This window comes from Anolis sagrei, chromosome X (genome assembly GCF_037176765.1).
Source record: "Anolis sagrei isolate rAnoSag1 chromosome X, rAnoSag1.mat, whole genome shotgun sequence".
In the NCBI taxonomy this organism is placed as follows: Eukaryota; Metazoa; Chordata; class Lepidosauria; order Squamata; family Dactyloidae; genus Anolis; species Anolis sagrei.
Genome location: NC_090034.1, coordinates 27395257 through 27422504, shown reverse-complemented (window position 1 = coordinate 27422504; position 27248 = coordinate 27395257). Strand labels below are relative to the sequence as shown.

The 27248-nt window shown below is 45.2% G+C and overlaps 1 protein-coding gene across 4 annotated transcripts in view; it reads right to left on the bottom strand.

The window, feature by feature from the left end:
* CAPN15 (calpain 15) overlaps positions 1-27248 on the bottom strand; it is a 131725-nt gene that overhangs the window by 6451 nt on the left and 98026 nt on the right. For all 4 annotated transcript variants that reach the window (XM_067461202.1, XM_067461203.1, XM_060786224.2 and 1 more), the window contains 9 exons: positions 17989-19462; positions 16273-16481; positions 11217-11400; positions 9732-9955; positions 8065-8190; positions 6398-6550; positions 4406-4567; positions 2940-3169; positions 948-1114 (listed from right to left, as the gene is read on the bottom strand). In XM_067461202.1, the coding sequence (XP_067317303.1) occupies positions 948-1114; positions 2940-3169; positions 4406-4567; positions 6398-6550; positions 8065-8190; positions 9732-9955; positions 11217-11400; positions 16273-16481; positions 17989-19462 (2929 nt within the window). The remainder of the gene's footprint in view (positions 1-947; positions 1115-2939; positions 3170-4405; positions 4568-6397; positions 6551-8064; positions 8191-9731; positions 9956-11216; positions 11401-16272; positions 16482-17988; positions 19463-27248) is intronic.

Sequence of the window (27248 nt, the reverse complement as noted above, 5' to 3'; positions counted from 1 at the left end):
TTTATTTATATATATATTATCAAAGTGAAAGTAGGTATGTATGTATGTATGTGGCTGGGGCTCCCACTTTCACAGACAGGCTCCCACTTCCATAAAGAACTATGAACCCCACCAATGAGGAGCAACCAAAGGCCCTCCCTCCAATGACATTGCAGGTTATAGTGAGCACCGTGAACTAGAGCCACCAACCCATGACAGTGTCCTCCTCAAACGCCATACTGCCCATCACTCAAGTGAAGGCTTTCATACTAGGACAATTTCATCCTAGATTTTATGTGTTTTCTCCACCACAGACACCCCAGTGTTTCTGACTCTCTCCACTGATGTGAAATGTGCATGACCCCACTGACTGTCTCTCCTATAACCCTTTCCTAATTTTTTCTACTCTGTCTGCATATCAAACAGAGCAGAATTGATCAGAAATGGAGTATACTGGAGGTGTTGGGGGGACTCACTCAACATGATAGAAGTTGTAGTTCACCCTGCATCAAGCAGAGCGCTGTGACCTCCACAGACAACAGACCGGGACCAAACCTGGCACACAGAACTCTCATGACCAGCTGAACATACTGGAGGGGGTTACAGGTGACTGACTCACCAAGTTGGAAGTTGTAGTTCACCCTGCAGCCAGAGGGCGCATTGAACCCCACTGATGATGCATCTGCAGCAAACTTGGCACACATGCCTAACATGACCAATTTCAAATACTAACACAGTTTGAGGGGGTTAATGTGGCACAATGTGAGCTGTAGTCCACCCACATCCTTATACATTTTCTTATTTGGAATATTCATAAATAAAATAAAACAAATGACTTCTTCAAACAACCTGGGCATTGCCAGGTACCTAAGTTAATATCCTATCCTATCCGATAGGAGATGGCTTGGAAAAATTACTCTGGAATTATCTGGAATGCTAGGTGCCCCACACCTGAACTCTGCGCTTACCTCGTGCCTCTCGCCCTTGTTCTCTGTGAGAAGGATGATGGCGTCAGCTAGAGTGGTAGACTGAGCCTCGATCTGCTCCACCATCACCAAGCGGGAGCTGTAGATGGCCAAGATGTAGCTGGAAACTTCCATAGCTGGGCTTGCATTGCCGGTGGTAGGACTGGAGACTGGGAGGGGTGAACATAAACAAGCCATGTCAGGTGGCTGCGTTGTGTCTCTAGGATCCCTGTCCTCGCCCTCCCTGCCATCAGGCCTCCTTCTCACAAAGCGAATCAAAGTCCATCTTAAGCTTTAATACAACTCTAGGATGCACACTCTAGGATGCACAAGCCAACCCAGTATGGAAGGGCTGATGTTTAAAAAGATGCAGAAATCAGGGCTGAAAAAGAAACAATAGGGCTGCCTTTCTGGATGGGGAATGGATGAAGGACCTCTTTTGGAATAGCTCAGGTGACCTTATAAGTAGGTCTTAAGAACTCTCCCAACCCATACTGTTCAGCACAAAACACATGTTTTCAAAGAAGTTCCAGCTACTTCCTTTTTTCTTATTTTTAAGCATCTTTTGGCCACATGTGAAGGATCTGGAGCAGGCATGGGCCAATTCCTACCAGCCATTAGGAAGCCCAAAGTTGGCCCATGCCTGATCCAAAGGCTCATAAAATTGGACTATAGACTTGACAAATATTGATCTAGGGCAAGGGAACTTTTCCCAGCCTAAGACTGATATCTCAAGGATTCCAGTGGTGGCTTGCTAGGGTTAGAAGCAAAATACATGGGACCAAAAATGATAGCAAAATGTAGTGTACAGCTCTTGATGCTGGTAGCCTAGCCAGCTTCAGCACAGAATCAGCTGGACTCTGATTTCACAAACTTCAGGACATCATTATTCAACTGAGGAGTTCAAAACAGCCCAATGTACTCAATGGTGGTCAAAAGAGAAGCAAAATGAGAATTAAGCATAGGCTTCTCTACAGCTTGTATGAATTTGACTACAGCATTGAATGTTTGTATTTTGTGCATGTTAACTGCCCTGAGTCCCCTTGGGGTAAGAGGCTGGTCTATAAATAAAGTATGTATGTATGTATGTATGTATGTATGTATGTATGTATTATTATTATTATTATTATTATTATTATTATTATTTGTTACACCACTTCTGCACAGAGAATCATGGGTTGCCCTTTTTTCTCCCCTCTTTGGAAGAACTTTATAAGTCCCGCAGCCTTAAAAAAGCTCAGAGCATTCTTGGAGATTCATCTCACCCAGCGTATTCTTTCTTTGAATTATTGCCATCTGGCAGATGGTACAGAGTGACAAAGGCAAGGACAAACAGATGGAGAGAGAGCTTTTATCCTAGAGCTGTAACTATACTGAACTCCACGGCTTTGCACTGATGTAGCAGTGAGGGATGTGTGTTGGTGGTGGGAGTGTGGAGGCATGGGTGTGTTGTTTTGTGATGTGTGCTAGAGAAGGCATTTAATTTGGCATAGCACAATGACAATAAAACTATTCTATTCTAGTCTAGTCTATGTATTCGTGTATATACCTGGCGTTGCTTGAGTGTCATTGTGACCACTGCCTCCCAACTTTCTCCCTTCTCCAGCTCTGTGAAGGAATTCCTTACAATATCTTATTATTGCCATTTGGCAGACCATACCGGGTGACAAAGGCAAGGACAAACAGACTGAGAGATAGCTTTTATCCTAGAGCTGTGACTATGTTGAACTCCGTGGTCTCGCACTGAAGTGGCATTGGGTGCTGTGTGGTGGTGGTGGGAGTGTGGAGGGATGAGTGTGTTGTTTTGTGGTGTGTGCTGGGGAAGGCATGTAATTTCATTTTGCAATAGCACAAAAACAATAAAGCTATTCTATACTTTTCTATTCTATGCTATTCGAACCCTCTACCTTCTAACATTATTTTGAGAAGTTTTTTTTTAAAGCACTAAGCAAGCCAGCAAGAGCAACTTCCCTGCCCACTGCCTGCTGCGGTTACCTTGGCCGGAGGAGCTGCCGGTCACTGCTGCGGTCCAGTGGTTGAAGGCACAGCACACCACAGCATACTCGCCTGGTTCCAGCATAACATCGCAGTTGACAAACTTCTTGACCGCTCGCTTGCTGTGTGCCATGAGGCGCCCCAGGCTGAGCTTGCTGCCATTGATGAAGGTGGCACGGAATACCATGATGCAAAGGTCCAGCAAGTGGCTGTCCACCGTGTCCGAGCGCCTGCAACAAGGGAGAGGAGAGGGCCTCATGCTTTGCATATGGGAAAGGAAAGGCTCCAATTGGAAAACCTGCACAGCCAGTCACGACAGACCAGACGTCAACAGAAGATGTTTTGGATAAGTACCAATGATCAGGGATGATGGGATTTGTTCAAAGGTTGAGTTAGCCAGGATAAGACAATTTCCTGTGTTGGATTCAGGCTGAAACTTGTCCTGTATCTATTTGTAGTGTTCTTACCCTTGTTCATATGCATCTTGTATTGCATATATCAGTTTAATTAGTTATATCAGAATATCAGGACTGATATTCACGATAAGAGAAAGTAATGACAATGCAGGGAAAAAGGAAAGGGGTAAAAGGCAGACTCGATTTCCCAGCCAATCAAAATGACTCCGCTTGGGTTCTTATTAGAGCAGGGATGGGCCAACTTCAGTCCTCCCTCCAGATGTTTTGGACTTCAACTCTCACAACTGGCTGTTAGAATTTGTGAGTCCTAAACACCTGGAGGGCTGAAGTTGGCCTATGCCTGCTCTAAGTTTTTTCACTACAAGTCCCATCAGTCTCAGTCAGCACAGCCATTGGTCATGGGAATTACAGCTAAAGATTTCTGAAGTTTACAGGGTTACTCAAGATGATAATAATAATAATAATAATAATAATAATAATAATAATAATAAACTTTATTTTTATCCAGCTCTATCTTCCCGAAGAGACTCAGAGTGAAATACAGTATACAAATATACAGGCAAACATTCAATGCCTTTTACACAGGGGACAATGACATACAATACACAAACAAAGGCAAAGGTTTCCCTTTCCATCAAGAGTGCCTGGAGGAGATGCTTAACTCCTGGAGGAGATGGGGGAGGTGCTCTTGATCCATTTTCCATGCCGAGGAGCCTGATGTCCATAGACCCTCCTGGTTGTGTTGCTGGCATGGCTGCATGGGTGCCTTTTACCTTCCCCCCAAGGCGATACCTATTGATCTACTCATATTGTATGTGTTCAAACTGCTAGGTTGGAAGAAGCTAGGGCTAACAGTGGGAGCTCACCCTAACCTGTGGCTTCAAACTGCCAACCTTTCAGTCAGCAAGTTTTTCTGCAGCTAGCAGTTTAACCCACTGTGCTACTGCGGCCCCTCCAACCCAGACGGCTGCAACTTGTGAAGCCAAGAGAGTAAAAGGCCCTAGGAGCAAACTGTGGCCATGTTCTCCTAAGCTTGAATGCCAGCCTTACCTGCTGCCTTCCTGGAAGAGGGCAAACTCCAAGGTGGCACGCTCCAGCACCGTCAGCGAGGTCACTGTGATGGGACCACTGGCCTTGTTTGGGAAAGTGCCTTGCACACGCACCTCGTGCCAGTCTGAGTGGAGCTTACAGATGTCTACTGAGTCAAAATACCTGGGAAAGGAACAACAGAAAGCCCATTGGATCTGGAAGCAGCTCTTGCCAAGACCCCCACAATCCTCTCTAAGTCCTATGAGGGAACTAAACATCTGACAAAAGGCTAAAGGAGTTGGGCATATTCAATCTGGCAGACAGAAGACTGAGGAGTGCCATGACTGGACTCAAGGGCTGCTCCAGAGAGTAAGGGACAAGAAAGAAAAGGAAGGAAGAGTGAAAGAGTGAAGGAAGGAAGGAAGAAAAGAGGAGGAAAGACAAGGATGAGAGAGGGAAAGAAAAAAAGGAGGATGAGAAGGAAAGAAGGCAGTAAGGGAAGAAAAAAAGGAAGAGAGGAGGAGGGATGGAAAGAGTTAGGAAGGAAAGAAAAAGGAAGAGGGAGAGATGGATGACAAGAGGATAGGAAGAAGGGAAGAAAGAAAGGGAAGAGAGAGGAAAGGGGGGAAGGGAGAGAGAAGGAAGGAAAGGAAGGGAGGGACCAGAAGATAGGACCTAGCCTAGTGGTTTGAAGTTACAAGACAGTAGAATTCAATTGAACATCAGAAGGAACTTCCTGGCAGTGGGAATTGTTTAGCAATGGAACCAATTGTCTAGAGATGGTGGAGACTCTTCAAAAAAGAGATTGGATAGCTACCTGCTGCTGGGAACACTCTAGCTGGAGAACCTTGATGGGAACCCTTCCAACACTATGATTCTATGATATCCAGCACTCCAATATGACCTTTTCACCAGGAATAGCACATTATTTTGCGGGGGAGATAGCTCTGCTACTATCTCCTTCTACCCACTGTATTTTTAACATGTTCTGGCTAGCTGTGCAATCCAGCAGGTTAAGAAGCCATCTTATGGCCTCCAAATAAAAAGATCTAAGTTAAAATTAACAGTTCATAGAAGCGTCAGGAAATCACGAAAGCACATGATGCTGTTTTTGCCAGCACTACAAGTAAATAGTGCAGCTGTGTTAAAATTCCATTTCAAAACAACTCCAACTCTCACACACACAAAGCCTAAGAAAAACAACAGGGAAAACCATTAAGATGAGAGATTTTTACTTAACATTTTAGCTGGAAGTGCTCTGACAGCTAGATCAACTGTCGGAATTTTAAAACCATCTAAAGACCTATCTCTTCCGGCAGAAGGCCTACCCAGCCAATTTTAAACTCGTGTCTTGTATTTAATATCTGTTCAGTGTATTAATCATCTTCAAGCTGCAAGGAGAGGCTGGCAATAAATATAATCATCATCATCATCATAATCATCATCATCATCTTGTTGGGTATTGTCGAAGGCTTTCATGGCCGGAATCACTGGGTTGTTGTAGGTTTTTTCGGGCTATATGGCCATGGTCTAGAAGCATTCTCTCCTGACGTTTCGCCTGCATCTATGGCAAGCATCCTCAGAGGTAGTGAGTCTGTTGGAACTAGGAAAAGGGTTTATATATCTGTGGAATGACCAGGGTGGGACAAAGGACTCTTGTCTGCTGGAGCTAGGTGTGAATGTTTCAACTGACCACCTTGATTAGTATAATGGCCTGACAGTGCCTGGAGGAAACCTTTGTTGAGAGGTGATTAGATGTCCTTGTTTGTTTCCTCTTGTTGTGTTTCAAATAATAATAATAACTTTATTACTCAGTCTGAACAAATGTGGGAAATCTCTGAATTGTTGTTTAATATTTTTTTTTTACTTCCTTCTGCTTCAGACAAATGGGAGATGCCTTCAGTGTCTGACCGTGAACTGAGGCACCAATCTCTCAAATGGAAGCCCCACAAGTGAGTGCAACCAGGAGCTTGGGAAAGAGCTCCCCTGGCTCCATGGAATATATAGTAATACCTGATAAAGTCACTGTACTCCATCCAAAAGACCCCCTCGCTGCTCCCGTGGGGCATCAGTTCATGCCTCAAGGGTGTCGGCCAGTGGGACCACTCATCAGACCAGCTGCCATTCCAAGAGAAGCGACCCCATGGGTTACGGAGCCGGAGCAGCCTAAGCAAAGCAAGGAGGAAAGAACAGAGTCAGGCCTGAGTAAGTGAATGGATGATTCAGGGGCTCAAAACCAGCTCAAGCTTCCTTTCTGAGTCAGTGTCTGACCAGTCTTTTAAGGGAGGGTCAAAACATAATCTCTTCCGTAGCCAAAAGTGAGTCATTTTATCCAAAGCAAACAGAAGTAGATCAACGAGGAAATGAACACTGCAATTTTATGTATGCTTCCTCAGAAATAAACCTTGCTTCATTTGATAGGACTTCCTCATAAACATGGACTAAAGCATTGAGAGTCCCGACTCATTATTATGCTATTTATTTATTTATCGTGTCACAAGTGAATTGAGAATACAGTTATAATGTATAAAAAAACCAAATAAAGCGTTATACTAAATGTCCTTTGACCTCTGGTGTTGCTGTATATGGCAGGACTCAGACTGCATTGTAGTAAGTGGTCTGTGGACTGCTCTCCTCCACACTCGCATGTCATGGACTCGACTTTGTAGCCCCATTTCCTAAGATTGGTTCTGCATCTCATGGTCTCAGAGAACACCCTGGTCAGCACCTTCTAATTCACCCATTCTTCTGTATGCCCAGGTGGGAGCTTCTCGTCCGCTCTCAGCCACTGATTGAGGTTCTGGGTTATAGCCTGCCACTTTTGGATACTTACTTGCTGAGGTGTTCCTGTGAGTATCCCTGTAGATCGTAGAAAGGTGTTTCTTCATTTAAGGGGTTGGCATGCTGGCTGATAGCCGAACAGAGGATGGGCCAGAGATGTCAATGCCTTGGTCCTTTCATTATTGGCTGCTACTTCCCAATGGATGTCAGGTGGTGCAATACCAGCTAAACAGTATAATTTCTCCAGTGGTGTTGGGTGTAGACATCTTGTGATAATGCAGCATGTTTCATTAAGAGCCACATCCACTGGTTTGACGTGGTGAGATGTATTCCTCACTGGCCATACGTACTCAGTAGCACAGTAGCAAAGCACAAGGGCAGATGTCTTCACTGTGTCTGGTTGCGGTTCCCAGGTTGTGCCAGTCAGCTTTCGTACAATATTATTTCTAACACCCCCTTGATATTCAAACAGGTGAGAGCACAGTTCGGAGTACTCCTAGGTATTTGGTTGTGCCTCAATGCTCCAGTGGGATTCCTTCTCAGGTCATCCTCAGAGCCTGAGATGATTGTATGTTCTTAAGATGAAAAGCACACGTCTGTATTTTAGATGGATTAGGAACCAGCTGATTTTCTCTGTAATAGGCAGTAAGAGTGCCTAAAGCTTTGGAGAGCTTCTGTTCAACCATTTCAAAGCTCCCTGCTTGAGTGGTGATGGCACGATCGTCAGCATAGATGAAATTCCCTGTCCCTTCTGGCAGTGGCTGATCATTTGTGTAAACGTTAAACATTGTTGGCGCAAGCACGCTCCCCTGAGGCAGGGATGAATGGACAATTTAAAGCAAACAAGTAACCCTTGAAACAAACAAATGGGCCACAGTGTTTGGCTTGGCTGTCCTTACCTGCATCCTTGCACATCTCGTACATCCAATATGGAGTATGCATGCCTTGGTCGAAGGCCCATGCTTTCATAGGCTGCGTCGTCTACCTTCATGTTGCCCCCTCCGCAGGACGCGCCCATTAGGAAACTGAAGGGCGAAGGATGGTTGGGAAGGGAGGGATGGATCAGTAGGGTGAAGGTGGAGAAAAGACAAAGATCGATCATACATGGCACCAGGAATCAAATGGGGGAAACATATTTGGGAGATTATTTTAAGAGAAAAATGCACTATTGATCATTTTCCTAAGGTGAGGGTGGAGAAATAGACAACAGACTTCAATCTCAGCCTGGCAAATCCTGTGTCAAATTCATGTTACTTTTCTAAAGTATGATTACAATACGTAACACAATTTGAAACACAATGGGATCTGTGCTAATATGTTTTAATATGTTTAAATGGTTTTAATGGTATTTATATGTTTACTGTTTTTTATAGCTTAATTGTGTTATGTATTGCTTCCCTTATGTGGCACTGAATAATTGCCAAAACTGGAAGCTGTCCCGAGTCCCCTTCTGGGTGAGGTAAGAGCGGGGTTGAAACATAGCAAGTAAGTAAATAAATAAATCTGTATTTGGTTTGAAAGTGTTATTTCCTGTTTAATGGAGCTGCCCTTACTTTGAAAGTTGTTGTTTTGCTCTAGAAACGTTGTTTCTGTGCTGGCCACAAACTAGGTTGAATGGGTTGAGACTCGATGATGAGAAATGCATTGAAAAACTAGAGCAAAATGTGCTGCAGGATGATGTCCCTCCCACAGAAACAAAGTTTTGGCAGTTTAGTAAACTTTTCCTGTGCTTTAATGATAAAACCCCTTAGGAAATGACATTTATAACCCAGGAACAAAAATTGTTATATAGTGTTATAGTACTTTTACCATCCATCAACTTGTCATTGAGCAGCTGCATTTTCAATCCAGGCTTCCATAGCTATACAAGCTATTTGGACTGCGAGACAATTTGAGGGGCAGCCAATATCTTATTGGGAATCCTACCCCAAGGCGGGCGACTTCCAACCATTTTCTGTAACTCCTTTCTTGTGTGATTACACAAGATAAAGCTGCTCTTATTTTCTTTTTAAACTACAAATTATCTAAGAAAAAGCCTTATCCTGATGATAAGGTATCAATAAGCAGATATAAGGAAGGTCAGAGACCACTTATACCTACGGTTTGCCCCTGATTCTCCAAACCATCTTTCAGTGTCATGATTTTGATTTTTAGCGGTTTTTTAAAATATCAATGAGATTTAATTCTGTCTTAAAATTTGTATATTTGTAGATTTTAAATTGTATTGAAATACTTTTAATGTAAGTTGCTTTGAGTTTCCCAGTGGAGAGAAAAAGCAGGGTATAAATAAACATAAGAACAATACTAATAAAAATAGTGTTACATAGCGTTATCAGAACCTGCTACAATTTCACAAATGCCCAATCTTGGGAAATAAAGTGTATGTGTATGTATATTTCCCAGCTCCAGTCAAAACATAAGAGCGGCTGGCCAAACAGCATGCCCCTCTGTGCGGCTGTCTGCCGAAAGGGGATCGCCAACCCACTTAGGTTTGCAGTGACAGGCTTTGTTCTCCTCCTCCCAGTGGAAGGGAAACACCCTCGTCCTTTCGGCCTGGTCCTCTTACCCAGCCTCCTTAGAACTCAGCATTTTGGCCCAGATGAGGTCAGTGTCAATGGGCTCCTCGCGAGGGTTAGTGGAGCTGACCTGCAGCATCAGGCTCTCGCAAGGGGCGCCCGTGAGTGTGGCCAGGCCTTCAATGGCGCGCCCTGCTTGGAGAGCAAAGTATGAGCCGTGGAGCTTGGCCAGGGCCTTCTCGATCAGGGCCACCCACAGCTGCTTCCTCTGGGCCTGCAAGACAAGGCAGAAGGACATCACAATTTATCTTCTGGACTGTCTGTTTAATGGTGTTGTTGCAGTGCCCCCCCCCCCCCTATATATCTCTAGTCCTTTTACTTTCCAACTAAGACTAGAGATCGAGGAGATTAAAATTCAATAGTTTCGTTCTGCAGATAAACTAAGGGGTGGTATTCCAATCAAGCAAAGCCAAGATAAGCGTTAAAAAAATCCCACATTTGTCTGTCTCTGTATCATAGGTTTTATAGTCCCAATTGATGCAAACACACACATGTGTGCAACATGAAGTCAAAAAGGAGATTCCACCTGAACATTAGGAAGAACTTCTTGACTGTACAAGATGTTCAACAGTGGAACTCTCACCACAGAGTCTGGTGAAAGTTTCTTCCCTGTAAACTTTTAAACAGAGGCTGGATGGCCATCTGTAGGAGAGGCTTTGATTGTGCTTTTCCTGCATGACAGAAGGGGATTGGACTAGATGGTCCACGGGGTCTCTTCCAACTCTATTATTTTCTGATTCTCTCTGTCTTATCTGTAGTTTTCCTTCTCTTAGCTCCATGTCTCTTGTGTCTTTATTCTGTACTTTAAACATCCTTTTGTTTTCTCTTTTGTTCCCAAAACATTTCCTGCACATTCTGAAAACAATTTCTGCTCCTTCTTCTCCCTCATTCCCATCTTGTCAGGTCAACTTGATCTCTTTCTACCTATTGACACAGATGTCTTGTCCTGGCACTTTGCAACACCTAATGCCCTTATTTATCTCATATTCCTTCACTGCTTCTTGCTCCTTTTCCCTTCCCTTTCTCTTTCTCTTTAACTCATTCAAACTTTGTGAAATTCACTTGACACATTTTCTGGGAGTTATAAGCCAAAAAAAGGAACATTCCTGAGATCTGGGTAAAACAAAACCCTGGGGCCAAGCAACTGAAAATTTGTGCTGACAAAAACTGGATTCTGCTTCTATATAAACAGGCATGGGCAAACTTCAGCCCTCCAGGTGTTTTGGACTTCAACTCCCACAATTCCTAACAGCCTCAGGCCCCTTCCTTTTCCCCCTCAGCCGCTTAAGCGGAAAAGGAGCAGAAAAGGAAGGGGCCTAAGGCTGTTAGGATTTGTGGGAGTTGAAGTCCAAGACACCTGGATGGAGGTCCGAAGTTTGCCCACGCCTGTGTTATAACCCCACCCACCCTGACATACTCCCTCTTTCCTCAGACATAATGGGCCAGCAGTGGCCAAATCCCACTCCCGCACCAACCTGAGAGAAGAGGAGGTAGCCAAACTCATCGCAGGGAAGCATGTCGTCCACCAGTACGGTGGTCCAGGTGCCGTCCTTGCAAAGCCGCACCTGGTAGGCCCCCTCAGGGCAAATCGTTCGCGTGATCATGACTCGCTCCACCAACTCTGGCCGTTCCGCCAGCACAGCCAGAGCACTCAGGAACCTAAAAAGGGAGAAGTCGTGTGAAAACAAGTAATCCTGGAAGGCTCACCAGAAGACCCACAAAATGTTTCTGTCTATGTACATAAATGGAGACCAAGTGGAGTGGGTGGCCAGTTTCAAGTTCCTGGGTGTCACTACGAAGGAGGATCTGGCCTGAGGCAGTGTTCATGCAGCAGCCTTGGTGAAGAGGATCCAGCAGAGATTGTATTACCTGAAACTTCTGAGGAACCCCCAAAGGTCTTCCAGTCCAACCCATAAGAGATAGATAGATAGATAGATAGATAGATGGATGGATGGATGGATGGATGGATGGATGGATGGATGGATAAATGGACGGACGGACAGACAGAAAGGTCAATAGATAGGGAGATGCATAGATAGGGAGATGCAGACAGATGGGTGAGTTAGTAGATAGATAGATAGATAGATAGATAGATAGATAGATAGGTTGATAGGTAGATAGGTCAATAAGTAGAATAATGAATGGATTAGTAGATATATAGGTAGGTCAATAGATAGGCAGATAAATAGATGGATGGATGGACAGACAGACAGACAGGTCAACAGATGGATTAGTAGATAGGTAGGTAGATGGATGAATATATAGACTTCTAAGGAACCAATAGCTGAATGGAAAACTGCTGGTGACTTTCTTCCGAGTTCTCTAGAGAGTGTCCTAGCCTACTACATCTGCACCTGGTTTGGTAAGCTGCATCTAATTGCAGATAGGAAGGCACTCCAAAAGGTCACCACTTCTGCACAGAGTATCATAGGTTGCCCTCTTTCTCCCCTCTTTGTAATTTCTGCTGCCTTAAGAAAGCTCAGAGTATTCTTGGCGATATGTTTCACCCAGCATAGTTTTTAAAAATTATTACCACCTGGCAGGCAGTACAGGGTGACAAACGGAAGGACAAACAGACTGAAAGGGAGCTTTTATCCTAGAGCTGTAGCTATGCTGAACTCCATGGTTTCGCATTGATGTGGCACTGGGGGCTGTCCAGTGGTGGTTGTGGTGTGGAAGGATAAGTGTGTTGTTTTGTGGTGTGTGTGTGTGTGTGTGGGGGGGGGTGTTTTGTTGTATGATAGCACAGTGACAAATACAGCTATTCAGTTCTATATGCACATGTTGTTCACACTGGGCCTACCACTCAAGGCAGACTAGACTGGACTGGGACTGAGAGCCGATCTTCCTTTAAGGCTCCATAGCCTTCGCTTGTCCTCATGGAGTCTTTGAGCTAATTTTAAAAGCTGTCTCCATAGGAGGGATCATTCCTCTCCCTATTCATTCTCCTGATGGGAAAGAAGAGAGGAAGAACATGGGAGAAAGAGAGGGCTGACTGTTTCTTGGCTGTCGGCCTGGCTGCATCATGGCTGCATCATGGCCTTGCAGCCTCAGAGGATCACTGCTTTCGGAAAGGGGACTCACTGCTTTGCGTCCCCTTTGGGGAGATAAAGCAGGGTATAAATAAATAAATAAATAAATAATCTATTACACTACCGCCAGCACAGCTCTCAACATCATAGAAGCAGTTAAGCCCCCCTGCCAATGACAAGACGGCACCCGATGGGGAGGATAGATTAGATTATTATTATTATTATTATTATTATTATTATTATTATTACAACATTTATTTATGTGGATGTGGCTCACAAATGGAACTTTGAAAAAGGAGACAGAGGGCCTGATTCTAGATGGCTTTCTAGAAAAAAATGCCATCAAAGCCAAAATTGAAAAGTTGACGACTGATCCCAAATGTAGACTCTGCAAGGAAGCAGATGAAACAATAGATCACATCCTCAGATGATGCAAGAAGATCGCGCAGACAGACTTTAAGCAGAGGCATAACACTGTTGCTCAGACGATACACTGGAACTTTTGCCACAAAAACCATCTGCCTACGACAAAGAACTGGCGGGACCACAAGCCTGAAAAAGTTACAGAAAATGAACACATCAAACTAGTCTGATACTTCCGAATTCGGACTGACAGAGTTTTGGAGCACAATACTCCTGACCTCACAATCGTGTTAAAAAACCAAGTATGGATTGTCGATGTTGCAATCCAAGGTGACAGCAGGATTGGAGAGAAACAACTGGAAAAGCTGACGCGATACGAGGATTTAAAGATCGAACTGCAAAGACTCTGGCACAAGCCAGTCAAAGTGGTCCCAGTGGTGATTGGCACACTGGGTGCATTGCCTAAAGACCTTGGCCTGCACTTAAACACAATCGGCACTGACAAAATTACCACCTGTCAGATCCAACCAGTCCATCCTCCAGGAAATAAAGCCCGACTGCTCATTGGAGGGAAGGATACTAGAGACAAATTTGAAGTACTTTGGCCACATCATGAGGAGACAGCAAAGCCTAGAGAAGACAATTATGCTGGGGAAAGTGGAAGGTAAAAGGAAGAGGGGGCGACCAAGGGCAAGATGGATGGATGGCATCCTTGAAGTGACTGGACTGACCTTGAAGGAGCTGGGGGTGGTGACGGCTGACAGGGAGCTCTGGTGTGGGCTGGTCCATGAGGTCACGAAGAGATGATTGAACGAATGAACAACAACAACAGCTGCAAAGGCCAGCTTACTGGGATCTGCACGCATTATTTGCCGATACATCACATAGTCCTAGACACTTGGGAAGTGTCTGACCTGTGATCCAATACAACAACCAGCATAGTGATCTTGTTTGCTGTGTACTAATCTTGTTGTGTTTCAAATAATAATCTATTACGAACCTTACGCTGGATTCAGGGGGCAAAGGTGGCTGTGCCAAAGGCCTTGGGTTTAGAGCTTTTGTGAAACCCAGACACAGAGACTGCAGACAAGGCAGCGGCAACTATGAACCACCAAGGAGTCTGCAAGGGTGACTTGGAGGTATTCATTCATAGGGTTGCCATAAGTCAGTCAACTTGACAGAAGTTCCCAAGAAGAATGCAATCAATATTGACTGGAATCAACCCTTTGCTCCATGCTAGATGTGTCAGGAACAGGCAGAGCTTCACTGGAGTTTCTTTCTGTTTACATCTTATTTTGAAAGCAGAGTTTCTGAACTTACTTCTCTTCTGCCTTTCACTGAAAATCATCATTTTATATTACAAGTGACAACGTTGCTTTTTAATGACATGCAATTTGGCTTGAAATGGTTTTCACAGCAGAAATGCAATATCCCAATAAAAGAACCAAATCAATTATTTTTGAAAGGAAACAGGAAGAACTCCACTGTAAACAGCTGATCCAGTGTGGGGAGTGCAGCTCATTGCAAACTAGCATTTATGTACATTTATCTTAGCATAGGATTAACTGAGAAGCAGGCAGAAGGGAAAAGGGGTGAGTTCATAGAAAAACAAATATAGTCACCTACAATCTATGAAACCATATGGGTGATGATGAGCCCCTTTGCTGCTGCCTTCAGTTCATAACTATATTAATCCAGACTCAAATAGGATGGCCCCTAGTGAGATCCAATAATGTTCCCAAAAGGTAAAATCAACATGGAAGGCTTCAGGGAACGGTCCTCATGTCTTGACATTTTGCCAGGCTGACTGAGAACTTGTGGCAAAATATCTGTAATCAAAGGAAGTAATGTTTCCAAGAGAACAGTGTGCACCAAAAGCCACAACCTCACTTCCCTAGAACTTTCCTCATCTGCATCTTTGCTTTGTGATTCATTCATCTCAGGCTCCCCACTTATTCGCCATGCTCTCCCTTCTGGGGGTGGTAAGAGAATGTCAGAACACTATTTTATTATTATTTTTTATTCTGACAGCAAATTCAAATAGTTGTTTTAGGCTCGGAGGAGAAAAGGACACCAATGTTCTATCAATCAATACCACCAGAGGGCAGCCTGTGACTACAAGTAAGCAGAAAGAAAGAAGGCAAAGGAATTGTGAAGCCTTGGAAAAATATTCATATTTATTCGAGTCTCATGTGCCATCAAATGTCATGTGCACCTCAATTTTCAAAAACCTGAAATAAAAAAGTGCACTCTTTGTAATTTGGCCAAAAAAGATGTGCATTACATTGACTGCATGCTTATGAGTCCTTTATAAACAAAACTGTTAGAACACCAATGCTTCTAGCAATGGAAAGGAAACTTTGGGGTGCACCTATGCTGTGAAATGAATCCTCTTTGACTGCCTTAGTTCAATGCTACAAGGGCTGTAGTTTGAAATCATGGGGGCTGCCAAAGACGGCTGAAGCCTCATCAAACTACAAATCTCAGCACTGCATAGCATTGAGCCCTGGCCATTAAATTAAGCATGACATCCCTCAGATAGGAGCTTCAGGTTCTCCTGAAGTAGCTTCCCCTTTGGCTTTGGCTGAGCACTCAGAGTACAATATTAAGTGACTCTAATGCACAGCCTAATTTTGGGAAGGTAATTCAGCCAAAAAATTGTGAGCATTAGATGTGAGGAAATACAGTATATCCAGGCAAAGCCATCCACCGGGGTGGGAATATATGGCTCTTACCAACATAGTTTACAACAGACATCCTAAAACTATGGCCCTTCAACTCCCAAAAGCCCCTATTGCCAGCTTGTTTAATGGTCAGGAACTCTGAGAGTTGGAAACCCAAACAGCTGGAGGGCCACAGGTTGGGGATGCTTAGCTTATGTAAGAATGCTGGAGCTGAAGATTAAGAACATCTGCAGGGCTACTTTGTACACGTTCTGCTACAGATGAAAACAAATCTGCCAAAAGAATGAGTTGCCCAGGGTCCAAGACTGGGTGGGACCTGGGAAATGTTGGTTAGGGTGAGTACCGTCCTGGGAAAAGTCTGACTGATGTCCTTATATTTTGTGCTGGGAAGGAGAGATGGCTTCAGCCGGTTTTGCTCTCATCTCAGTTGTGTGGACCCTGCAGCTTCTTACCAGCAATTCCCCAGCAGTCCCTGCAAGATATCTGAGGGCCTCGGGGTCCGGAACACCGACCACTTGACTGAACGGTCCTTGAAGATGCTGCAGTTGATCTCTTGCGGCCTCAGCCATTGCTTCACTCGCTGCTGGACGCTGTCCCCCTCTGGGAAGCCTACCGACTTGGGTCCCGGAGGGAAACTGTCATCCACAAAGTTAACCTTGTTCTGAAGGGATAGAATGTTGTAACAAGTTAAGGAATGATTGCCCAGACAGTAATGAGTAACAACCTTGATGATGCCTTTTGCAAAGCTAAAGAAAAATGCCCATTTGAGAAAAAAGAAAGACCCTATCCACCACGGCAATGATTGCTCACAAAAATATGTATTTATTTGCTTGGGAAATTCTAGCTACTTGTGAGGGTGTGGCTGAAGATGGGGAAAAGGAGACAAACGCAGAAGACTTTGCTGTCCCTGTAATCAGAAAGCCCAAGTGCTTCGACTCTGGAAGACCAGGTTCCACAAAACTACAGGTTTTTCTACATTTGTCTCCCTGAATCACATTGCAGTTAATGCCATATGCTCCCCAAGGAAGCATCAAAGGTTTTACCTTTCAGAGAAACATGGAAACCCTTAGCTATTTCCACAGGGAAAATGAAGCCAAGTCAGGGAAGAGACGTGTGTATGTTTGTATATAAAGAATATCCAACATGATGGCAGGCAGCAAACAGGCTCTTCTTTGAAGGACCAGAATTGTGTTTTGGGGCCTTTGATTACCCAAGTCTTACAACATTTGAAGATCTGTTTGTCCTCACAGCTGATGAAGGGGACAGGGGGCAAGACAATGTGCAGGCTGTTCGCTTTCTTATCATGTGGACTTCTGTGAGCACACTGGGACAAGAAAGAGGCATGGCTTCTGTGGGGACTGTTTCTGGAACAATTACAGTATGTATTCTACACTGGCCAGCTGAAAAGGCTATTGTCCTCTCAAGGCGTTCCCAACCTATACAAATAGTGTGGATGCTTGCATTTGCTCTGGAGGTGGCAAAGTCAGAGTGTGCTTCAATAGCTGATGGCTTAAGAGAGAGCCAGAGAGATTGAGTGTGTGGGCTGACACTTGGAAGATTCACGTTCTAGTTCTTACTGAGTCATACAACTTGTTGGAGCCAGCCACAGTCTCTCCCTTAACTAACCGACTTCATATGGCTCTTGTTGGTCACATCTGTATTGTGTCTTTCATCCACATTGATTAAGGTAGCATGCATTGCTCTTCTCTTCCTCTTCCTTGTCCAACAAGAGACATATGCGATAGGTAAGCGGAGGGAATGGCTGTGACTAGAATTTGGCATAGCCCTCTACTGTCACTAAGAAAAGTTACTTTTTTTGGACTGCAACTCCCCAGAATCCTCCTGTCAGGCAGCTGAAGTTCCCAAGCCCTATGTTTGAACAAATCACTACTCACATTTGCTTACCTGCGCAAAGGATCTTGTAACAACCACAAGGTTAAATGAGAGAAATATGTTTGTGGCATAAGTTTTTATAGACATGTGCCCAGTAACATCTTTCTCTCACTCTGTCCCAAAAGTGCTACAAGACCCCTTTGCATACTAATCCAGACTAATATCTTTGAACAGGCTTACCTAGGCATCAATAAGATTGAAAAAGTTGTATTTTAAATGAAAAAGAATTCCCTACCGCCAGGGATCATTGTGCCAGAAAGATAGGGACTTCTTACCTCTTGACAGAAGGAGACAATGTTTTCCCAGAGGGCTTTGGCCTCCCCTTCGTCTGTCTGCCGCCGCTTCTCCGCATGCATGCTCTCACGGCGCCGGAGTGGCTTGGCGCCCTTGCGCTGCGCCATGTACCCCTGCGGAGTGTGGCAGGCCACGCAGTGCTTGGCCTTGAGCTCGTTGAGCAGGGTGCAGGCAGGGCAGGGCCACTGGGCTGGCCGCTCCGGAGTGGCTGGGGGCTGCAAGGGGAAGAGGCGGGCCACCTTGCGGGCCGAGGGGGCTTTGGAAGTGCAGGCCATGCAGGACGGGCCCTTGTCTGACCCGCACTCGGAGCACTTCACAGGCAGCTCACCCGGGAGGCTGCCATGCTCCTGGAAGCCATGCAGCTTGGAGGAGCCACAGGCCTTGCACTTCTGGGAGGCTGTGGGGTTCTTCAGCGTGCACTTGGAACAGGACCAGGTGGTGAAGTCAGGGCTGGAGGGGCCACAGGGGGTGAAGCGCACTGAGTCGCCCGTCAGATCAATGGTGTCACTGCCCTTCTGGGTGCTGCAGGCCTCGCACAGCCCGGCGCTTGAGGTATTGAGCAAGGAACAGGCGCTGCACTTCCAGGGCGATGGGCTCACCTCCATCTCCTCCTCCAGCGCGCTCAGCCGCTTGTTGACCATCAGCTCCTGGAAGCGGATGGCCTTCTGCACTGGGGCAGGTGGGGAGGCCGGCTGGGAGGCATCAGGCACCGGCGGCTGCAGCTGGGGAGGCACCTCGCGGCGGCTGCGGGGAACTGGGTTGTTTTGGAGGCCCGGGGAAAAAAGGCTAAAGCTTGGCATCTTCTGGTTCTCTTGCTCCATCGTGACTGTGCCCTGGTTGACAACCGGGTGGCTCTCGGGGGTCTCTGTAACGGCTCCAGGTTGTGGAGCGGTGGGAGTGACGTGGAAGCCTGCGGGAGCAATGACTTCAGGGACGACCAGCGCCTCTGGGGGGATCTTGGGCAGTGAAAGCTTTCGGGGTCCCCCGCAGGCCGAGCAAGAATGGGCGACGGGGGTGTTGTGGAGGGTGCAGCGCTGGCAGGCCCAGCCCTCCTCCTCCTCCTCCATCCCAGCCTCCTCGGGGCTCTTCCCCCCCGACTCCTCCCCGGAGCTCTCAGCCTTGGGCGCCTCCTCCTTGCAGGTCCCTTTGGGCTCAATTAGGGCCGCCGGCTTGGGCAGGACTCCGTTGATGATCGGCAGTGGAGAGCCTCCGGGGCCCGGCTCCGGGGTGAAACCACACACCTCACAGGCCTCTTTCCCCAAAAAGTTCCGGAAAGTGCAGCGGGCACAGGCCCATTTCTGTTCCTCCACACTGAGGCGAAGGATGTGGTTGAGGTCGGGCTTCTGGCGAGGGGCCTCGCAGATGGAGCACTGGCGCTGTCCCACGGGGTTCAGGAACGTGCAGCGGGTACAGGACCATTCCCGCACAGCGGCCATAGAACCAGAATGAGTGTGGCTGCAAGAGACAAGAGGAGAAGACTGTGAGTGCATGGCACTGGAATTCCGAGCTTCATCTGTGGCACTATCACTTAAAAGAAGCCATAGTGGAAGTTGACCACAAAAAACCCTAATAAAAAGGACGTGCTCTCCCTTTAAATAATCCTGCTATCTCTCTCTTGGGTTATTAGTCACATTTTCATGACATCTTTCCTTCCCTTGACTCAAAGTGGAATACCTCAAGTTAATTCTCAGAGAAATAATGGCACAGTACGACTTCCAATCTGCAGGAAGTATATTCTCAGACTGAGTGTAGATATGCAAAGCTGATGTCCTAGAAGATGCATGGAGAGGGCATATTTTGTCTTGTATCGATAAACAAAACCTTGGGTACCAGTCTCATAAATATAGTGGTCATACTGTGGTTAATAAAGCTATGAGCTGTGAATAAAAAAAACAAAAAACAAGAAATAGGGAAAGGTTTTGAGTTTTTACAAACAAAAGGAGAGCAATTAATATATTATTGGGAATTGCAGGAACAATGAACAACTACCATAAGTTATTTCTGTGTGCCTTGAAGTAATGTCTGACTTATGGCAACACTAAGCAGAACCCATCCCTGATTTTTCCCAGCAAGATTTATTCAGAGAAGGTTTGCCTTTGCCTTCACCTGAAGTTGAGAAAGTGTGACTTGTCCAAGTTCATCTGGTGGGCTCTTATGTTTGAGCGGAGAGTCAAACCCAGGTCTCCCAGTGTCCTAATTCCAAACTAAAACCGTTACGATACGCCGACTGTCAAAGCGAAATACAACAAAATCTACAAAAAAGTGGTACCTTTATTATTGGGCAACCAGAGTGCATACATTATGCAAGCTTTCAATGCTTCCCTGGAAGTCCTAGTACTAGAGCTTTATTTAGGAATAGTGTCAGCCATTAATCAGATGCTGTGCCTCAACTGAAGCAAAGAAGTGATATACAATGTTCCCTCACTACTTCGTGGTTGGCTTTTAGTGGACTCGCTGTTTCACGGGTTTTTGAAAATATTAATAAAAAATATAAAATACTACATATTTACGTCCAGTGGACGTCAGGGACCCTGGAAGTGTGGCGGCCTGAAGCATGGCGGGGAATGCCTGCCTCTCTGGCCTGCTGCTGCCTGCGTGGCTCCAGAGGCTCTGCAGAGGCCAGGAAGGCAGGCAGGTACTCTTGGGATGAGCCAGGAGGCGGGTAAGGAAGTGCGGATAAGAAAATAATATATAAAATATATAAAATAATGTATAAATATTATAATTAATATGGCGTCCCTACTTTGTGGATTTTCACTTATCGTGGGTGGTCCTGGAACAAAACCCCCACGATAAGTGAGGGAACACTGTATTCTCGTCCCCACTGTCCTTCCCTGGACCTGCCTGATTTATTAGTTTTGGAGGCTCTTAATTCTCTAAAAGGCACCAGATCCTGTCTGAGCTGCAATGCTAAGCAGGCTCCGTTGTGATTACTACTTGGATGGGTGGCTGCCAATGAATGCCAGGTGCCATAGACTATTTTTCTGAGGAAACAACAGGCAAAACCACCAGTGAATAGGTTTTCTTTTTTAAAAAAAACCTTATGAAGTTCATGTTGTCACCATCGGACAACAGGAGATTGACGGCACATACAGACACACACAAAAACCTAGTTTTTCCTTTTCTTATTGTACCTTGCAATTCTTCGCTGCGATAACTTTTGATAGTGACAACAAAACTGCAGAAACAGAGCATCCCAATTGTTCTTGTAATTTAGTTTGCCTGAGAACCAGATTGCGATGTCCCTTCTCGCAAGGCGCATTTCCCGAGCCAGTTGATGTTAAATATTGTGACACACTCAGCAACTTAAAACAACAACAGCAACTGTTCCTTTTCAACGCTAACCATTAGAAAACATATAATCTCTTACGGAAGGACCAGGGTCCATTACCCACACCATCTCCATCTGCCGATACTTTTTTTGTGTGTGGCTAGCATCAACAGGAGGAAGAAGGCAACGAAATATGGAAGAAAAGTCTTAAGTCCAGTTGTTAAGGAAGGGAAAGGAACTGGCATAAAGGGAAAGGAACCTGCAAGTAAGTGATCAAATGGCTCTACAGAAAGAGGAAGAGAATTTATCAGTTGCGGCTTCCGTGCCAGTGGGGTGGCAAATCTGCCCCTGATTTTAGTTTGAACTGTAAACGAGCTATACGAGTGATCGGAGCTATTTGAGATGAAAGGTTTCAGCATGCTGGACAGCTCCTTTTCAGAAGAAAGATCAGAATAGAAACCCTATTGCACCAACATGGAAACCACGATTTGCCACTGGATTAGACTGGGATATTGCCGGTGCCGAGATACAAAATACTACTGGGAAAAATGTGTTACATATACATATATTGTCCAGATTTTGGGAGAGTGGAGGGAAGGTAAGCATTCATGCCAATTCATTTACTGTGTCAGAAGCGAATTAAGAATAGAGTAATAATGTATAGGTAAAGGTTGTCCCCTGACATTAAGTCCAATCATGTCTGACTCTGGGGTGTGGTGCTCATCTCCATTTCTAAGTTGAAGAGCCGGCGTTGTCCGTAGGCATCTCCAAGGTCATGTGGCCGGCATGACTGCATGGAGCGCCGTTACCTTCCCGCCGGAGCGGTACCTATTGATCTACTCACATTTGCATGTTTTCAAACTGCTAGGCTGGCAGAAGCTAGGGCTGACAGCGGATGCTCACGCCACTCCCCGGAATAGAACCTGCAACCTTTCATCAACAAGCTCAGCAGCTCAGCGCTTTAACCCACTGTGCCACTGGGGGCTCCCCTATAATGTATAAAAGCCACAAATAAAGTTAAAAACTTGGCATGATACTAAATTTACTTTGACCAGAAGCGGGCCACTTGGAGTGCCTCTAGTGTCGTTGTAAGAAGGTCTAATATTGTGCATGTGGCAGGGCTCAGACTGCATTGCAGTAAGTTTGCAATTCTCCGCACTTGCATGTCGTGGACTCTACTTAGTGGTCCAGTTTCTTAAGGCTGGCTCTGCATCTCGTGGTGTCAGAGCACAGTCTGTTCAGCGCCTTCCAAGTTTCCCAGTCTTCTGTGTGCCCAGGAGGGAGTTTTTAATATGATCTCAGCCACTGATTGATGTTCCGGATTTTAGCCTGCCACTTTTGGACTGTTGCTTGCCATGGTGTTCCTACGAGTATCTCTGTAGATCTTAGAAAACTACCGTATATTCCGGCTTATAAGACGACTGGGTGTATAAGACGACCCCCAACTTTTCCAGTTAAAATATAGAATTAAGACGACTCCCATGCATAAGACTACACCCGCGTATAAGATGACCCCTGACTTTTGAGAAGATTTTCTTGGGTTAAAAAGTAGTCTTATACGCCAATATACTGTATTTCTTGATTTAAGGTGTTGGGGTGCTGGCTGATATCTGAACAGAGTTTGAGCCAATGGCTTGGTCTTTTCACTACTGGCTGCTACTTCCCAGTGGATATCAAGTGGTGCAATGCCGGCTAAATAGTATAATTTCTCAGCAGTGTTGGGTGTAGGCATCCTGTGATAATGCGGCATGCCTCATTAAGAGCAACATCCACTGTTTTAACGTGGTGAGATGTATTCCACACTGGGTATACATACTCAGCAGCAGAGTTATTTGCATTTGATCTTGATTAAAATGTGACTTCTGAAATATATGATTATAAAAATAAACTAAAACAGTTTTGAGATGAAAAAACAAGGCAAGGTGAGAAAGCATTTCCCCAGTGTCTTCTTTGGCACTGATGATGGCCACGCGCCCCTCTGTTCGCTTCATCCCTGTCTTTTTCTCACTCCTCAGAAAGGGACTCCTCTCCCTCCCTTCTCAGCTCCAGCTGCCCAATTATTTTCCAGCCCTGGGATGCTGATGCCCTAGTTACAAGGACACTGCTGCCCGCCCGCCCGCCATGCGCACCCTGCCCAGTGCCTGGCCATCCATGGGGAAGGAATGGGAGCTAGGGGCTCCCAGCAGCAGCAACAGCAGCAGTGCACATTCTGCCCCAGCGCTTTGCCTGTAGAAGGACACATGCTCAGGCCGTCGATTTCTTCCCCTCAGCCTGGGTCTTCCCAACATGTGGCCAGCAGGTCCAATTGACCAGCGAAGCCACAGAGACAGCCTTGGCAGGGGCTGCCAAAAAAGCCAGCAGGGCAGCAGCTCCTCCCAATGTTCACCCATGCGGCTGGCCTAAAAGAACAACCGGCAGCAGTGGCACGATAACGATTAGAACACAATTCTGCAAAGCACAAAATGACATAATGCCTATTTCGGTACAAGACCGCAAACAGTTTTGCACAACATCTATCATCAATCCCATTGCTCTATCTAGGAAAATGATCTCCCACTGCATCTTTAGGTGGACAGCAGTGGGCAATCATGCCTTTCAAAGGGCAATGGACAGCTAAACACTTCTGTGATCCAGTATTTTGCAAAAGGGCAATTCCTGGAACATCCCAGCTGAGGGCAAGGGTGGCTTTGCAGGACCAGTTTGCTAACTTCTTCCCATTGCCCATCAAAGGCTTGACTACTTCCTTATGACTACTCCCTTAAGCATGAATTTTAAATGCATGCCCTATGTTTAATCTCTGTTTTGTGCATTTTAATATGTACTTTATAGAGATATATTTTGGTGTGTAGTTTTTATAGAGGAACATTTTAATATGTGGTGTTTATGTGGGTTGCTGTGAGTTTTTCGGGCTATAGTGCCATATTCCAGTAGCACCCTGGTGATTGCTACTGGAACATGGCCATACAGTCTGAAAAACCACAACAACCCAGTGATTCCAGCCACGAAAGCTTTCAACAACACAGTGTTTGTGTTTCAATTGTTCTGTAACCCGCCTCAAGCCATGAGGAGAGGGGGGTAAGAAATGCGATGATGATGATAATAAAACTATACCCGCCACCATCTCCCCAAGGGGACTCGTTGCGGCTTACATGAGGCCACACCCATCAATATAGTAAACACAGGAGGAGGAGGAGGAGGAGGAGGAGGAGGAGGAGAGGAAGACACTGGAAGCTGCAGGAAATCTACTTTCATTTTCTTGTTCGTTTGTTTGATTGATTTTTGTTATCACTTGTTACGGTGGACGGAACAGGGTGTGCTTTTAAGAAAAGGGGAATTTCCTGGAAATGTGCAAGAATGCACTTCTTCTCTCTTAGAGATGGTCTCTAGAGGTTGATAGGTGCTATACCCTGGCCAGTTTTAATGTAAGGGAAGAGGACTACCATAGGACAACTTTTAGTCTTGCAAAACCCTTGTTTTTTTTTGCATCTCTCTCTTATTCTAAGCTGTCCTTTTTCTACCTTTATTAGCTATTAGCCAAAATATTTCATAAGAAGTAAGACACACACACACAGAGTATAGCATAATGGCTAAGAGGCTAAGCTACGAAATACAAAGTTCCTGGTTTGAATCTTGATTCTACCATTAATTCGGACAATACAACATGCAGGCTCTTCTGCTCAGGAACAAACTGGATACATAAAAATAATGTGTGTATCTTAGAGCTGCTGTAAGTTTTTAACACTTGGGAAAACATATAAATATTAAGGTATTATGATTATAGTCACAACAGTCTCCTCATGATGTCACTTCAAGAGCATAGAGAGGCTGAATGTATTAGATAACATTCTATAAGCAGCATGAAGATGGACCTAACTGGGAGATTCTATGTCTTTGGTCCAAAAACTAGCTGGAAATGCCCAACGTTTCTTGTACTTTTTGAAATCCTTTTCACAGGCAAGAGAAGAGACGAGATGTTTCTGATATAGCTACAAGCCAATTTATAAGAGGATGACAATGGCAAAACTATAGGTAGGGAAAGTAAATATGCATCTAGCTCAGGTATGGGCAAACTTCAGCCCTCCAGGTGTTTGGACTTCAACTCCCACAATGCCCATTGTGGGAGTTGAAGTCCAAAACACCTAGAGGACTGAAGATTGCCCATATCTGATCTAGCTTGTTCAGGTCCATATTTCCTTCTGATCAGAGCCCTGCCAGTCATGTCAATCTCTCATGAACCAACTATTTGCACTTTCCAGTTCCCTTAATGATCTGAATTACCCGTCTCTCCGATAGCACCTGGATTCTGCCTGAAACTGTTTTATCAAACTATTTACAGATATTTTTAAAGGGGGGGGGTTCTGTATCTCTCCCAAATTGGTTAAATGATAAACTTTAGCAAAACGGAACTTGAAATTCTTAGACAACATCACAGGACTGTGACCTGCGCATTACACATGTAGGCAGACCACCCGCAGCAGCAGTTTATTTTGTGAGTTGGCTGTATATTTATTGCCAGAGTTGCCTCTAAGACACACAATGGAGGAAGCAGCCGTCAAAGCAGATGGCTTTCAGTATGGCCCTGTCGGCTGCCTCCAAGCCTTCCCTGTTTCCCCCTACCTTCAAAGGCCTCCCCCGGAGCTCACATTGGTTGAAATCCTCAGGAAGCCATAGACTGCTATGCACGCGGCCCTGCACCACAAGGCATCTTCATCCATGTACAAGCAAAAAGTGACAAATTGGGAATTCTGAAGTGTGTGCAGGAAGTTCTTGCTTCCCAACCAATCTGCACACATTTGGGGGGAAAGTCAGTCTCTTGGATGAAACCTGAGGTGCCCAAGACTCTCTTTTTAGAGGCTAAAAACTGTCTTCCGGTGACCACCCTGTCTTCCGGTGACCACCCTGCAACACTTCCTTGCACAGGAACTCAGAAAACCAGCATCTAAAAATACCAAACACTGGAGCCATCCAGAGATTTAGTTCAGTGTGGCAGAAAATTGCATGGTTTCCTGGAATCTTAGTCAATGTTACCACCTAAAACTGTTGAGGTGAGGCTTCCTGCCCTTTCCAAAATTAAATCCTGCTTTCCTCTACTTCCTCGCTACAGTAATGGGAGAAAATGCAGCAACAACCGTGGGCTAAAATGACACAGTTCCAAAACATCATTTCCCGTTGCAGGAATAAAAATGCCAGAGTTTGATAAGGATTCAGGGCATTCTGAAACTTCTCCTAATAGTTATTGAGGCTCTGTTTCACTTCAAATGGAGATAAGTCTAAACAAAAGCTGTGAACCATGACAATTAAATAGAAAACCACAGGACGGAGATATACTATAAGCATTTCCTCCCTATTTCACTATGGTTTTTACCCATTTTCCACTACCAATGGGAATGCAGTTTCATGACTGGTCTCCATAATGGTTTTGCATACAATGAAAGTTTGGGAGTGTTTTTCCCCCTCTCTCAAAACATGGCGAGGACCTCTATCTGGTTGTCACTCCTCTTTCATGAGACAGAACTACAAAGAGGGGTTCATCCCTGGTTAGAGTTCCAAACTACTGTACTGATTCGAGTCTAATGAGTACCTCAATATGCAAAACCCTGAAAACAAAAAAGTATTTGCTGGCGAATATAATGCACAGCGACAAAAAGGGCATTCTTTCTGGCCCAAAATGATGTGCATTACATTTCCTGCCTGCTTAGGATTCCTTCTTCGAAAACAAAAGTGTTAGGACACCAAAGATTTCAGTAACGAAAAAGAAAACCTTGGGGTGCACCTATGCTGCAGAATGAATGTGCTTTAACTGCCTTGGTTCAATGCTATCGAATCATGGGAGTTGTAGTTTAACAAGATCTTGAGCCTTCTCTGCCATAGGATGCAAATTCCTCACCAAACTACAAATCCCAGCATTGCATAGCATTGAGTCATGGCTATCCAAGGAGACATGACATCCCTCAAAGAGGAGCTCCGGAA